The sequence below is a fragment of the Lipotes vexillifer genome, unplaced genomic scaffold, assembly GCF_000442215.2.
Source record: "Lipotes vexillifer unplaced genomic scaffold, Lipotes_vexillifer_v1.1 scaffold200, whole genome shotgun sequence".
Classification (NCBI taxonomy): domain Eukaryota; kingdom Metazoa; phylum Chordata; class Mammalia; order Artiodactyla; family Lipotidae; genus Lipotes; species Lipotes vexillifer.
In genome coordinates this window covers 538,229-552,410 of record NW_006790475.1, presented here as the reverse complement: position 1 = coordinate 552,410, position 14,182 = coordinate 538,229, and the positions used below count along the sequence as shown (strand labels likewise).

Sequence of the window (14,182 nt, the reverse complement as noted above, 5' to 3'; positions counted from 1 at the left end):
GTGACAGTGCCTGCTGTCAGCCCGCTGGCTCTCACCCTTCTGGCTGGGTTGGGGCTGCTGCGGTGGAGCTACATTGACAAGTTCCAGGCTCTGCTTCGGCTTTTTTTTTTTTTTTTTTGCGGTACGCGGCCCTCTCACTGTTGTGGCCTCTCCCGTTGCAGAGCGCAGGCTCAGCGGCCATGGCTCACTGGCCCAGCCGCTCCACGGCATGTGGGATCCTCCCGGACCGGGGCACGAACCCGCGTCCCCTTCATTGGCAGGCGGACTCTCAACCACTGCACCACCAGGGAGGCCCATCTGCTTTGGCTCTTTAACTTCACTAACTCCCTTCCTCCTTCTGTCTTCAGTACCACAGATCAGACCTTGTTCACCTGGCGCCGAGACTGTCCCTGGGTGGCAGGGTCTTATCTGGTGTTCCCTGTGCCCTCTAAAATCTGCTTTCTCACTGACTTTAGTTACCTTTCTCGGACACAAACAGGATGTCACTTTCCTTTCAAAACTGGTGGTTCAGCATTGCAGAATCTAGTGCCAGCAGCCTGGCACTCCATCACCTACAGTGTCCACTCCCCTTCCTTGTTTTGACCTCTGTGCCCAGGTTCCTTTGCATTCTGCTCATGGAAACAGAACACTTACTACTTCTAATTGAGCTTTCTCTTTGCTCCCCATTTACTTACTGATGGTTCATGGCTCAAGTTGGATCCTGCAGTTGGAATGGGATCATCTGCTCCTTTCCTTGCTGCCGTCTTCTTTGAGCATCTCTTACTCTGACCTGTTTTATTTGTGCCCACTTTGGTCTTCCTTCCTGTAGTTTCTGAGCCCTGGGTATCCCCCCACATGGCCCACCCGGGTGTTTACTAGAGTAGGTCTGAAGGCACACTTGTGAGGCAGATGCAGAAATGCTAGTGGGTCTTGTCTTTAAGGATAGTGTCACATGTATATTTGAAATACAGATTTGGACAAAAAATAATAACAGTTACTTTTCCTTCCAAAGGTTTGTACAGGAGTTTTCTATCATTTTGGACTGTTCCATGCAACTCTTAGGAGCACATCTGTAAAGCAAAGGGTATCATTCTACCTCTTGTGTCTTCCGTGTGCCTCTGCTCAGTTTTTTTTTTTTTTGCGGTACGCGGGCCTCTCACTGTTGTGGCCTCTCCCATTGCGGAGCACAGGCTCTGGACGTGCAGGCTCAGCGGCCATGGCTCACGGGCCCAGCCGCTCCGCGGCATGTGGGATCTTCCCGGACCGGGGCACGAACCCGTGTCCCCTGCATCGGCAGGCGGACTCTCAACCACTGCGCCACCAGGGAAGCACCTCTGCTCAGTTTTGAATGAGGTGTGCTTATTGCAGATACAGCTGACACACATTTGGGGAAGGAAGCCAGCTGCAGGTCACTTGGGTGTATGATCTTTATTTCTGATTTTAGTTTATGTTGTGATTTTTTTTTTTTACAACCCCTCTACCCCTTTAAAAACAAGCATAACTTGTTTAATTTTGCAATCCTTTTTCTCCTGCATAGAAACATTGCTTCTCAGACAGTAGCCAGATTGAAAGATGTTGCCCGTCGGATATCATCATGTCTAGACTTTGAGCAACATAGTCATGAGAGATCTGCTTCATTGGATTTGTTGCTGCGTTTTCAGCGCTTACTTATCAGTAAACTTTATCCAGGAGAAAATGTTGGTCAGACTTCAGATATTTCTAGTAAGTTACTTAAAATGTTAAAGTGTCTTGTGTGTATTTTGGCTTTTTTATTTAGGCTTCTTGACATGCCTATTCTGCATGACCCAGATGTGTAGTTCTTAGATGCATCAATTTTGGGGGACTTCATTTTGCATCCACTCTTTTGGGACAGATATTTCTATATTAGACTCATCAATATTTTTTATTTCATTGTGTTAACATTTAAATTCCTTAGACATGAGATATAGCATCCTTTATGTTCAGGTCAGTCTTACAGAAGATTTATCAGACTTATTCAGCGGGTTAGTTGTGGACTGTTAGAGATTGACATAATGTGGGGATGAAATAGTGACCTAATGTTTGTATGTCACCCTGGTAAGACAGATGGGTGTAGTAGGAGGAATGCATTATCATTGAAGGAAGACTGAATCTCAGTTATAGCTCTGGTTTATTAGCTGCTGGACACGGGACTAAGTCTCCTGGGGGCTGTAGATTGCTCACCTACAGAGTTAGGTTAAGACTTGAGGGTGCCTGTGAGAATGAAAATAGGATGATACATAAGTGCTCAGTTCTGTGTACAACATAGAGTAGAGCACTTTCCACAAACTCCAAAAGGAGTGCCTGGCTCTTTATAAGGTAGTTTTCTGCGTCAGTGATGGAAAGGTTTGCTACTTCTGTTAATTTTTTTTTTTTTTGCGGTGTGCGGGCCTCTCACTGTTGTGGCCTCTTCCGTTGCGGAGCACAGGCTCCGGACGCGCAGGCCCAGCGGCCATGGCTCACGGGCCCAGCCGCTCTGCGGCATGTGGGATCTTCCCGGACCGGAGCACGAACCCGTGTCCCGTGGCCTCTCCCGTTGCAGAGCGCAGGCTCAGCGGCCATGGCTCACGGGCCCAGCCGCTCTGCGGCATGTGGGATCTTCCCGGACCGGAGCACGAACCCGTGTCCCGTGGCCTCTCCCGTTGCAGAGCGCAGGCTCAGCGGCCATGGCTCACGGGCCCAGCCGCTCTGCGGCATGTGGGATCTTCCCGGACCGGAGCACGAACCCGTGTCCCCTGCATCAGCAGGCGGACTCTCAACTACTGCGCCACCAGGGAAGCCCGGTTAATATTTTTATAGCCAGTATAGTCTAAAACAATTTTGTTACTTCCTGAAAATCGTTAGGCACTTGTAGAGGATGAAAAATTTCAGGTTGAAATCAGTGAACCATTTCAGTCTGAAAGAGGTGACCATCTCAATGTCATAAAGTTACAAGGACTAAAAAGCTTTTAAGAGCCACGTAGGAGGAAAAGTTGAAGATTTTTTTTTTTTTTTAATATTTATTTATTTCGCTGTGCTGGGTCTTAGTTGCAGCACGCAGGATCTTCGCTGCCACGTGTGGGATCTAGTTCCCTGACCAGGGATTGAACCAGGGCCCCCTGCATTGGGGTTGTGGAGTCTTAACCACAGGACCGCCAGGAAAGCTCCGAAAAGTTGAAGATTTTTATAAGATTGAAAAATGCCTAACTTTGTTCACTGGGAGTAATTTTCAGGCATTAAGTCTTGGACTTAGAAAACATGTATGTTGGATATAAGGTTTTAGAACTCTAAGTTATGACTTTAGTATTTTTACTCGAAGTTTTTAGATACTATATAGTGCAGTGTATAAAAATCAGTATATCCAAATTCAGTTTCTCAAATTATGTGATATAAAAGGAGCCAAGGACTAAATACGTAAGATTAACCACTCCTGTTTGAGAAAATTATTATAGGTAAAAAATGTATAGATGAGAGTAGAATAGTGGAACAATGAAGTTTATTTACAAAGTAAATTTTAATAGTGCAAATGAAATTGTCTAAATCTTCCCTACAGGTCCTGAACTAATGGGGGTTGGTTCCTTGCTGAAGAAGTACACAGCCCTTTTGTGCACACACATTGGAGATATACTGCCCGTGGCAGCCAGCATTGCTTCCACTAGCTGGAGGCACTTTGCAGAGGTGGCCTGCATTGTGGAAGGGGACTTCACTGGTACTTACCTTGTTTCCTAAATGTGGGCATGTATTTATTTTCAGAGATTGATGAGATTTAAAAAATTTATCATTTTGTGGTAAACCTACATGCCTTTACCCCATACATGTAGCCCTTTCTCCTTTCGTTTTTTTAGTTACTGACAATTCTGTGGTTAAGCAACCTGGTATGGGAGTCACGTCACTGTATCATATACAGTGATACATATAATTGGTGATTTAGAGTCATACCACCATTATTAACACTTCAATAGTGAGGTTAATGGTAATTGTCTAATTTTATTTCAGCAGCATAAGAATTAGTTGCCCCTTTTAGGACCTTAATAAATGCCTATATTGCTTAATATTTTTTCAAGTTCTGTGACGGAGTAGTGAGTGCCTTTTTTCTGATAATAAGCTTAGTGGCAAACACTTAGTTTTCTCAATAAAAGACCCTAGTTAATACTTTTGTGTTGAAGCAGTGTTTTTGAAAAGTATTCTTATAACTCAGAGGCTTCTGTTGTTACCTATATTTGTTTCTTTCAGAATGAAAGGTAAAATAATCCTGTAGAAATATGCTAAAGGACGAGCATTCCTTATTTTGTGATTTGTCAGAATTTAAACGTAGCACAAGCTTACAGAATGGTTTTATAGGATGAACACTTTTGTTTAAATCTTATGCCTTTTTTTTTTCTTTTTAAATGTAGGTATTCTCCTTCCAGAACTAGTAGTTTCTGTAGTGCTTCTGCTCAGTAAAAATGCTGGTCTCATGCAGGAGGCTGGAGCTGTCCCTCTGCTGGGTGGCCTGTTAGAACATCTGGATCGGTTCAACCACCTGGCACCAGGAAAGGAAAGGGACGACCATGAAGAGTTAGCCTGGCCTGGCATCATGGGTATGGCATCTTAACTTAAAGACTTCCACTGAGGAAAGTTTTGTCCTAGTCTATTCTGTTCTTGCCTTTTCATTTGAAAGACAGTTTAACAAAGGAAGACCAGTTATTGCCATTTTCACTGATGGTAGTGTAAATGGAAAACAAAGATAATCCAAATCAGAACAGATTTGGGTTATATTTAAGGAAAATTTTTCTGTTAGAAATGGTTGTTACATCCCGAATTGGATTATTTTAGAACATTCTGGAAAACCCTTTCTTGGAAATTGTCTCCAGAAGGTACTGTTGAGGTGGTTAGATATGGTCCCACTTTGGAGGCAGACATTAATATGGGAGGACTTTCTTAAACTCATTGGCGTTACGTGACATGAGTTATGGAGTTCCCATAGTCAGCTGAGCACTTCCCATCCATACTGTCTCTAGTGCTTACCAAATTGGAATGAAACTTGTCTTCTCAGTTTTGAATTTTGATGCTTTTGAATCTAAGTATTATGACTTCCTGGACTCACAAAATTAATTGAAGTTGTGGTTCAACTTTCATTTTATAGGAAAGCTCAAGCAAGGTAGGCCTTTTCTTATGCCATTGTGGATTGTCATTTCTATGACATAGGAGCTTAAAACGAAAAGTAACAGTTGTCCCGAGGAAAATAACCGACCTTAGGATATTGAGCATAATTTTTTATTTTTTAGTATAGCTAATATTTTCAACACGATTCATCTACTGTTGTGAACTTAAATGGTCATTTGTGACTTTTGTCTGTTTATTGTATATGGTTGAAGACATATAACTTGATCAGCAGTTCAAACATACTCATTGTAAAACCTTTTTTTATTGTGAAGTATAACATGTACACAAAAGTACCGAAAGCAGCTTTGGGACTGATCACAGGGGAAGCCATTTATTAAGCAGGACCCTCCCAAACACTGTCCCTGTCTCCCTGAAAGATTTCCCTCTCTGGGCTTGTGTGCTTGCCGCTCCCCTACTTCTCTTGATGATTTTATCAGATAGACATGTGCCCCGTAACAACTTAGTTGTTTAAACATCCTCATGTCTGTTTCTTGGTGGTTTGTAAGGCGTGTTTTAGTACAGAATGCCAGGTTTCCACAGTGACTGTGCCTCATCTCTACAAAGCGTGGGAGTTCTCCCTGTCCCTCCTCTGTGCCAAGAGATCGCATGCCATTTTTTTCCATATGCATTTTGTCTGTAGGATTGTTGTGCCAGCACCCTTCGGTGAAAGGACCGTTGTGGTCTCTCCTCTAGAGTACCACTTTTGTCTGAATCAGGTGACTCTCTGCCCGTGTCTGCTTCTGAGCACAGAGCTTTGCCCCGGAAATATTGCACTTGCTGGCACCTCTAGTGCACTGTGGAATAGAAATGGTGATAATGGGCATCCTTGTCTTGTTCCTAGGAGCAGAGGGAAAACCTCCCAAGGTTCACACATGAAGTATGATGTTTGCTGTAGGACTTTCTTTGTAGATACCTTAAAATATTAAGTATGTTTCCTTCTGTTTCTGCTTTGTGATGAGTCTTTAATGGTGAATGGATTTTAAAAATTATTTATATTTTATTTATTTATTTTTGGCTGTGTTGGGTCTTTGTTGCTGTGTGCGGGCTTTCTCTAGTTGCGGCGAGGAGGGGCTACTCTTCGTTGTGGTGCGCGGGCTTCTCATTGCAGTGGCTTCTCGTTGTGGAGAATGGGCTCTAGGGGTGCGGGCTTCAGTAGTTGCAGCACGCGGGCTCAGTAGTTGTGGCTCGCGGGCTCTAGAGCGCAGACTCAGTAGTTGTGGCGCATGGGCTTAGTTGCTCCCCAGCATGTGGGATCTTCCTGCACCAGGGATTGAATCCGTGTCCCCTGCATTGGCAGGTGGATTCTTAACCACTGTGCCACCAGGGAAGTCCCGTGAATGGATATTAAGTTTCATCAAATACTTTTTCTGCAACTCTTGATGGTTATACAGTTTTTTTCCATCCCTGTTGTCGCAAATGGCAAAATTTCATTCTTTTTTATGGCTGAGTAGTATTCCATCACATATATTTGGTATATATATATATGTGTATATATGGGGTGTGTGTGTGTGTGTGTGTACACACATATACAAACCACACCATTTTAATCCATTCATCTATTGATGGATACTTGACTGTTTTCACCTTTTGGCTGTTGTGACTAATGCTGCTGTGAATATGGCTGTGTAGATGTCTGAGTCCCTGCTTTCACTTCTTTTGGGTATATAGCCAAAAGTGGGATTGCTGAAACATATGATAATTCCATGTTTAATTTCTTAAGGAATTGCCATACTGTTTTCCACAGTAGCTGTACTATTTTATATTCCCACAGGCAATGCACAAGGAAGGGTTCTAATTTCTCCACCTCTTTGCCAACACTTGTCTGTTTTTTAAATAATAGCCATCCTGTTTGGATGAAGTGGTATTACATTGTAGTTTTGATTTGGTTTTCCCTAATGATTAGTGGTGTTGTGCATCTGTTTATGTGCCTGTTGACTATGTGCATATCTTTGGAGAAATGTCTTTTCAAGTCTTTTTCCAACTTTCGTTTTTTTGCCATCCTGTGTGATCTTAGTTCCCCGACCAGGGATCGAACCCGTGCCCCCTGCAGTGGAAGTGCAGAGTCCTAACCACTGGACCACTGGGGAATCCCCCTTTTTCCTACTTTTGAGTCAGAGTTTTTGTTGTTATTGTAGAGTTGTAGGAGTTTCTTACGTATTCTGGATATATATGATTTGCAAATATTTTCTCTCATTCTGTGGGTTGCTTTTTCATTCTGTTGATAGTGTACTTTGATTTTTTTTTGATGAAGGTTGCCTGTGCATTTGGTGTCTTGTCTAAAAATATCATTGCCAAATCCAGTGTCATTAAGCTTTCCTCCTGTGTTTTCTTCTAAGATACACACACACACACACACACACACACACACACACGTTTTTTTTTTTTGGCTGCGCCGTTCAGCATGTGGGATTTTAGTTCCCCGAACAGGGATCAAACGCGTGCTGCTTGCCTTGGAAATGCAGAGTCTCAACCACTGGATCGCCAGGGAAGTCCAAGAGTTTTCTGTTTTATAGTTTTAGCTCTTTAATCTATTTTGAGTTAATTTTTGTGTATGGTGAAAGATAGGGGTCCAACTTGATTCATTTGCAATTGAATATTGAATATTCAATTGAATATTCAGTTTTCCCAGCACCATTTATTTCTAAAGACTGTCCTTTTTTCCCCATTGAATGGTCTTGCCACCTTTGTCAAAAAAATCATTTGACTATATATTGTGAGGATTTATTTATGGGCTGTCTATTCTATTCTGTTGATCCAGATGTCTGTCATTATGCTGATACCACACTGTTCTTTCTTTATTTTCTTCTTTCTTAGAGTTTAATCTGACATTTTTCTAACTTTCTGAGAAATGATAATTGTTAGCATACTGATGTTTTTGTAATATGTTTATTATGAAAGTTTTCTAACAGACATAAAAGAGAGAATAATATAATGAATATAGAATAAAAAGTATTCACAATCCTGGGGACTTTCCTGGCATTTCAGTGGTTAGGACTCCGAGCTTCCACTGCAGGGGGCATGGGTTCCATTCCCGGTTGGGAACTAAGATCCCACATGCTGTGTGGTGTGGCCAAAAAAAACCCAAACAAACAAAAACTCACATTCCCGAAGCACTCCTACACTTTCTATCTGATTGACTGCTTGTATTATTTTAAAGCATATTTCTGTCTTTAAAAGATTTTCACACACTTCACCTGTTAATGATAAGAACTTTTTTGGGAGAATAAAACCACAATCTCATTATCCTAAGATTAACAGTGATTGATTAATCTTTTTATTAGTGGTTATTTTGAGTCAGGATCTAAACAAGTTCTGTATGTTGCAGTTGGGTGATACATACTTGAGTCTCTTTTTCCCCAACAGCATATTTCCAGGCTCTCCTCTCCCTCTCTTTTGTCATACTGTTTATTTTTCAAAGAAGTAGGACATTTGTTCTGGAGAATTTCACATTTTCTGAACTTGGTTGATTGCATTTTCTTCTTCAAGTCTTAACATCTTCTGTCAGTTACATTTTCTGTAAACTGCTGATAATATGTATAGGCTTAATGAGATTCGGATTCAGTTTTGATGGGTCAGAGTGTGTGTGCTTTTTGTTTCATCAGCTCAGAGGCCTGTGATGGTGGGCGGCCCCACCTTCACTTCTGTTCACATGGACCAGGGAGTTCATGTGTAACGCGTCCTCTGTGCAGTCCCCCAGAAACCTGGCCCTCAGTTATTTGGTAGCATAAGATACAGTTTGCACAGGGAGGATGTGATCCTGGCTTGATTCACCACCACCCCACCCCTTGTTAACCATTTTTTGTAATATTAAGTTGGAGTCCTAATGCTTCCAAAGGTGACCCATGAAGTTTTCTTTTTTTTTTTGAGTATCATTATGAACTCATTGAATTTTATTGATTTTATGTTTGTTAACTTACTTTTTAGCTTTTCTTTTTTCCTAATATATACATTTAAAGGTAGAAATGCCCTCAAACATACATTTAGCTGTATGTCACAGGTGTTGATCTGTAGTATTTTCATTATTGTTCATTTCAGTTGTCTGATTTCCGTAGTCATTTTTTTCTGGGAATTTATGAAATATATTTTGTAATTTTCAAATATGTAGAGGTTTTAATTTATTTTTTGTTACCTGTTTCTACTATTTATTCGTTTATTTACTTATTTATTTATTTTTGGCCATACCGCTCGGCTTGCGAGATTGAACCTAGGCCCTCGGCAGTGAAAGCGTGGATCCTAACGACTGGGCCTCCCGGGGAATTCCGTTACCTATTTCTAACTTAACTGCATTGTAGTCAGTGTCCCTGCTGTGTAACTTGACTAATTTGAAATCTTTTGAGATTTGCTCTAATGCTTGGTATATGGCCAGACTTGCTATTCATGCTGTTCATATCCTGTTTTTGTTTTTGTTTTTAAATCATTCTGTATCCTTGCTGAATTTTTGTTTGTGGTGACAGTTATAGGAAGAGGTATATTAATTTCTCATTGTGTTTGTGGATTTGTCTATTTCACCTTGTAGTTCTTTCACACAGTTTGTTCTAGTCATGTTATCTATTGATCTATTGATTCATTGATTTTGGTTTCTGTATACACAGAGTCATTTTTTACAGGTCAGAACTGTAGAAATAATGAGGAAGTGACACTTATACGCAAAGCTGATTTGGAGAACCATAATAAAGATGGAGGCTTCTGGACTGTGATTGATGGGAAAGTGTATGATATAAAGGACTTCCAGACGCAGTCATTAACAGGAAATAGTATTCTTGGTAAGGCCTCGCTTTTTACTTCATGGCTAGTAGTTTCAGATGTGTTATTTTAAGCAGAGCATTTGGTTTAAAATAATCAATTTAGTGCTGCTCCAGCACCCATACATTTCAATCTGTCAGTGACTTTGGGGTCTGTCCTATCACAGCAAATTCAGGCACATATGCAAAACTTCTTATCATTATGCATTTTTTGTTCCAACACTTGTTGGAACTTGTTCCAAGCTCTGAGTTGACCCAGACAGCCCTGGCAGAGGATGAGAGATCACATTACTTTGGTAACCCTCACTTTGGAGTTAACCTGCCTAATCTATTTCCCACTTGCCATTTCTACTATAAATGCCTAGGCAAACTGTACTGAAGTCATGTTGCTTTTGTTTGTTATGTTTCAGCTCAGTTTGTAGGGGAAGACCCAGTGGTAGCTTTGGAAGCTGCTTTGCAGTTTGAAGACACACGGGAATCAATGCATGCCTTCTGTGTTGGCCAGTATCTGGAGGTGAGGCTGTGTGCAGTGAGCACCAAGGTGGACTTCAGTGGAGACCCTCTCTGGATATTTCTGAGAAGTGGTTTTTACCCTGAAATATTGCTGGTTGGATCTTTTGGGGGAGGGGGTCATTATTAAGTGATAAACACAAAGATCTTTTAGAGATTTTTTTTTTCATAAATCAATTTACATTTATTCATGTAGTTTATGATGTATTAGCCTTGAAAAATTATTTTAAAATTGTTAATTTGTAAGAAACGTAGACCTTGTTCCACAAAAAAAAAAAGAGGTTAATTTTTTGTCTTTACGATTTTATTGTAATCCTATGTAGAAATTTGGAAGGACTTACCATCTTGAGATATATATTTTTGGGGAGGAACTATTTAGTAGCATAATTTTTTAGAATAGAAACATGTCCATTCTATGTATTCATTAGCATTGGGATTCATATATTGGGATTGGTTTTCCAGATATGGATACAGAGGTAGTAAAATTTATTAAGTTATGCCTCAAGGGTAATGTTTGAAGCATTCTATGAAGGGAAAAATTAACTTTGTTTATAAATTGTCATGTGGCTGGCAACATTTAAGATTATTTTCATTAGATCCCTTTCTTTTCTAACTTCTATTTGATTCCCTAAGGAATTTTCTAGCCAAGTGGTTTATCCTTGCTTTGGATTTTCTACCAGACTTATGCATATACTGTCTGCTTTATATCTTCTGTTATTCTGGTAGCAGCCTGATCTCACTATTATAGGATATAGTCTTTATCATGGCAGTATGTCTTGTTTAAGGTTAGAGCTGTTAACCCTGTTTTCTCATACTACTAATCTCATCATACTAATGATGAAATTTATCTTTTGCAGCCTGACCAAGAAATTGTTACCATACCAGATTTGGGAAGTCTGTCTTCACCTCTTATAGACACTGAAAGAAATCTGGGCCTACTCCTTGGGTTACACGCTTCCTATTTAGCTATGAGCACACCGCTATCTCCAGTTGAGGTCGAATGTGCCAGTAAGAAAAATTTTGTTTTCTGCTAACAGATTAGCAGGTTATTTTAGCTGAGCTGTAAGTGCTACTGAGAATAGAACAGGAAGAATCGACACAGTTATTGGTGAGGAAAAATAAGGATAGTGAGACTAAACCAGTTAATAGAAACAGCTGTGAGCGGCTTTTATTTGTGCTCTCGATCTGTGGCAGCACAGGAAGCTAACAGGTATGTAGGAATGTTGGGCCTGTGCGTGGTCTCACTTCTGCATCCTCTAACAGATCGGCTCAACTCGACTGTCATCTCCCTTTGTGCCTAGAAATCCACGTGATGTGGATTGGCTGTTCCTCTTAGAATGCTGTTCTGTTTGAGCATTGCGTTTTTACCAGACTCAAATCCAATACATATTTTGGGATGGCAGCCTTTGTAACCACCTAAAGTATTACGTTTTCTCCCTATCCCATATGATAGGTTTAAATATCTCTTCACATATTTTTGCATTTCTCCATCTGTCTTTCACTGACTATCCAACAAGCATCCATCAAGTAATTTCTCATGTGAATTACCATGTTAGTCTCTAACATGGGTGTAGTAGGTGTAGAATTAGGTGTATCTCTGCCTTCAGGTGCTTCCTGTGTGATGATGAGCCAGACATGGTAAGCAGGTCAGGTTGGATGGTGGTAGAGGATAAAATGGAGACATTTGTAAGTGGTTTGGGAAGTGGGGAGGGGGGTGGAGGGAAAGACTTCATGGAGGTGGAGCCATCCTGAAATTGGAGCCCCAGCAGACTGGGTGTGTGAGGGCATTGTTGAGAAAGTCAGCTTCGAGCTGCTTGTGTATGTGTAGGGTCAGGGGAGAAGGCTAATGGGCAGGGATGATCATGGTGCCTGCTCAGCCTGCCTTCTGGATGGAGCACACCCTTCGTATGTGTGCTGGGCGCTTTGCTGTCTGCAGAGCCTCGAAGACAGTGGACTTTTCTTCCTCTGAAGACCTGTAGGGGACTTCCCTGGTGGCACAGTGGTTAAGAATCTGCCTGCCAATGCGGGGGACACGGGTTCGAGCCCTGGTCCGGGAAGATCCCATATGCCTCAGAGCAACTAAGCCCGTGTGCCACAACTACTGAGCCTGCGCTCTAGGGCCCGCGAGCCACAACTACTGAGACCGAATGCTGTAACTACTGAAGCCCACACACTTAGATCCCATGCTCTGCAACAGGAGAAGCCACCGCAACGAGAAGCCCGTGCACCGCAACGAAGAGTAGCCCCCGCTTGCCGCAACTAGAGAAAGCCCACGCAGCAGTGAAGACCCAGTGCAGCCAAAAATAAAAAAAAATAAACACAAAAAATAAATTTATTAAAAAAAAGAGACAAGAGGCATTTCTAAATGGAGAGGTTCAGGGAGGGTCTAATCACATTTGTGTTTTAGAAGAATTAATGTGGCACTTTGATGAATGCTCCTGAATGCTCTAAACTCGAAATTTCCAGTAAAAGAACATTGAGTGCATCCCAGATTTGATTGCTTGGGTTTTGGAGGAATATTTTGATAGCACAGTTATTGAAAAAAAAATCTGTAGTTATGTAAAAACTGATTATTCTTTGGTGAATCTCACTCATAGCAGTTACAATGAGTATCCCTATTTGCACTGATGGGTGGCATGTTCTTTTTTTTTTTTTTTTTTTTTTTTTTTTTCGTGCAACGTGCACTTTTTTTTTTTTTCTTGCGTTATGCGGGCCTCTCACTGTCGTGGCCTCTCCCATTTGCGGAGCACAGGCTCCGGACGCGCAGGCCCAGCGGCCATGGCTCACGGGCCCAGCCGCTCCGCGGCATGTGGGATCCTCCCGAAACGGGGCACGAACCCCGCGTCTCCTGCATCGGCAGGCGGACTCTCAAGCACTGCGCCACCAGGGAAGCCCCCGGGTGGCATGTTCTTACGGGGTCTGACCTGTGCCTCGACACAGGTCTCCTTTATAGCCTACTGGATCTCAGGTTTCCACGTATCCATCCCTTACTTAATGATCTTGTGTTGTATGTTCAGTAGTCTCTTATTATTATTAATTGATTAATGCTCTAGGGAGACGTGCTGTCCTGAGCATGTTTTTCTTCATGGAACCCTTCACACGTGCTGTTCTCCTGCCTGGATGCTCAGCGTCTTGGTCTTCATCCAGATTACAGCAAATTCCTTACCGTCCCCCCGAATAGTCAGGGGCTTGTTGCTGCACGGTCGTTCCCCCCATAGTACTTGTAGCCTGTGGTTATCCCAGTTGAAATCGGTGATGACTTGTGTAAGTGGTGCCTCAGTGCTCTTTTCCCTGTTAGAAGGCATAGCTCTAGTCTTCTCATGGTTTCTGTGGAACTGGACAGCTCCGTGTTTGAGCAGGTATCCGGTAAATGTTGGACTGGAACAATTATATTGGGTTCTGATACCATGCTTAAGATGTGTTGAGTAACCAGAAAGTGTTACTTTTTTTCACGTAGATATAGGAATTATAAGCCAATCTATGTAAATATGTTAAATGTGACTTTCATATGAATGATCCTGAATTTCACCTCCTAAAGGAAGAACTTAGTTTTCTATCTTTTTTTTTTTTTTTTCAGTATTTATTTCTGAACAGTGCACTCAGGTTTCTTTTTAACGTTTGCATGTACACTCTCTAGAGTGGCTTCAGTCATCTATCTTCTCTGGAGGCCTGCAGACTAGCCAGATCCACTACAGCTACAACGAGGAGAAAGATGAGGACCACTGTAGCTCTCCAGGGGGCACTCCCGCCAGCAAGTCCCGGCTCTACGCCCATAGACGGGCGCTGGGTGACCATTCCCAGGCATTCCT

At 41.9% G+C, this 14,182-nt stretch overlaps 1 protein-coding gene and 1 non-coding gene across 2 annotated transcripts in view; one reads left to right on the top strand and one right to left on the bottom strand.

The window, feature by feature from the left end:
• Positions 1-14,182, top strand: part of HERC2 (HECT and RLD domain containing E3 ubiquitin protein ligase 2) — a 231,524-nt gene that overhangs the window by 80,106 nt on the left and 137,236 nt on the right. Inside the window, 7 exon segments of the mRNA XM_007463762.1 lie at positions 1,517-1,701; positions 3,530-3,685; positions 4,371-4,556; positions 9,714-9,884; positions 10,274-10,377; positions 11,231-11,381; positions 14,011-14,176. Of these exon segments, the coding sequence (XP_007463824.1) occupies positions 1,517-1,701; positions 3,530-3,685; positions 4,371-4,556; positions 9,714-9,884; positions 10,274-10,377; positions 11,231-11,381; positions 14,011-14,176 (1,119 nt within the window).
• On the bottom strand, positions 7,136-7,208 carry TRNAG-UCC (transfer RNA glycine (anticodon UCC)). Its single transcript has one exon. It is a non-coding gene; the product is annotated as a tRNA-Gly (tRNA).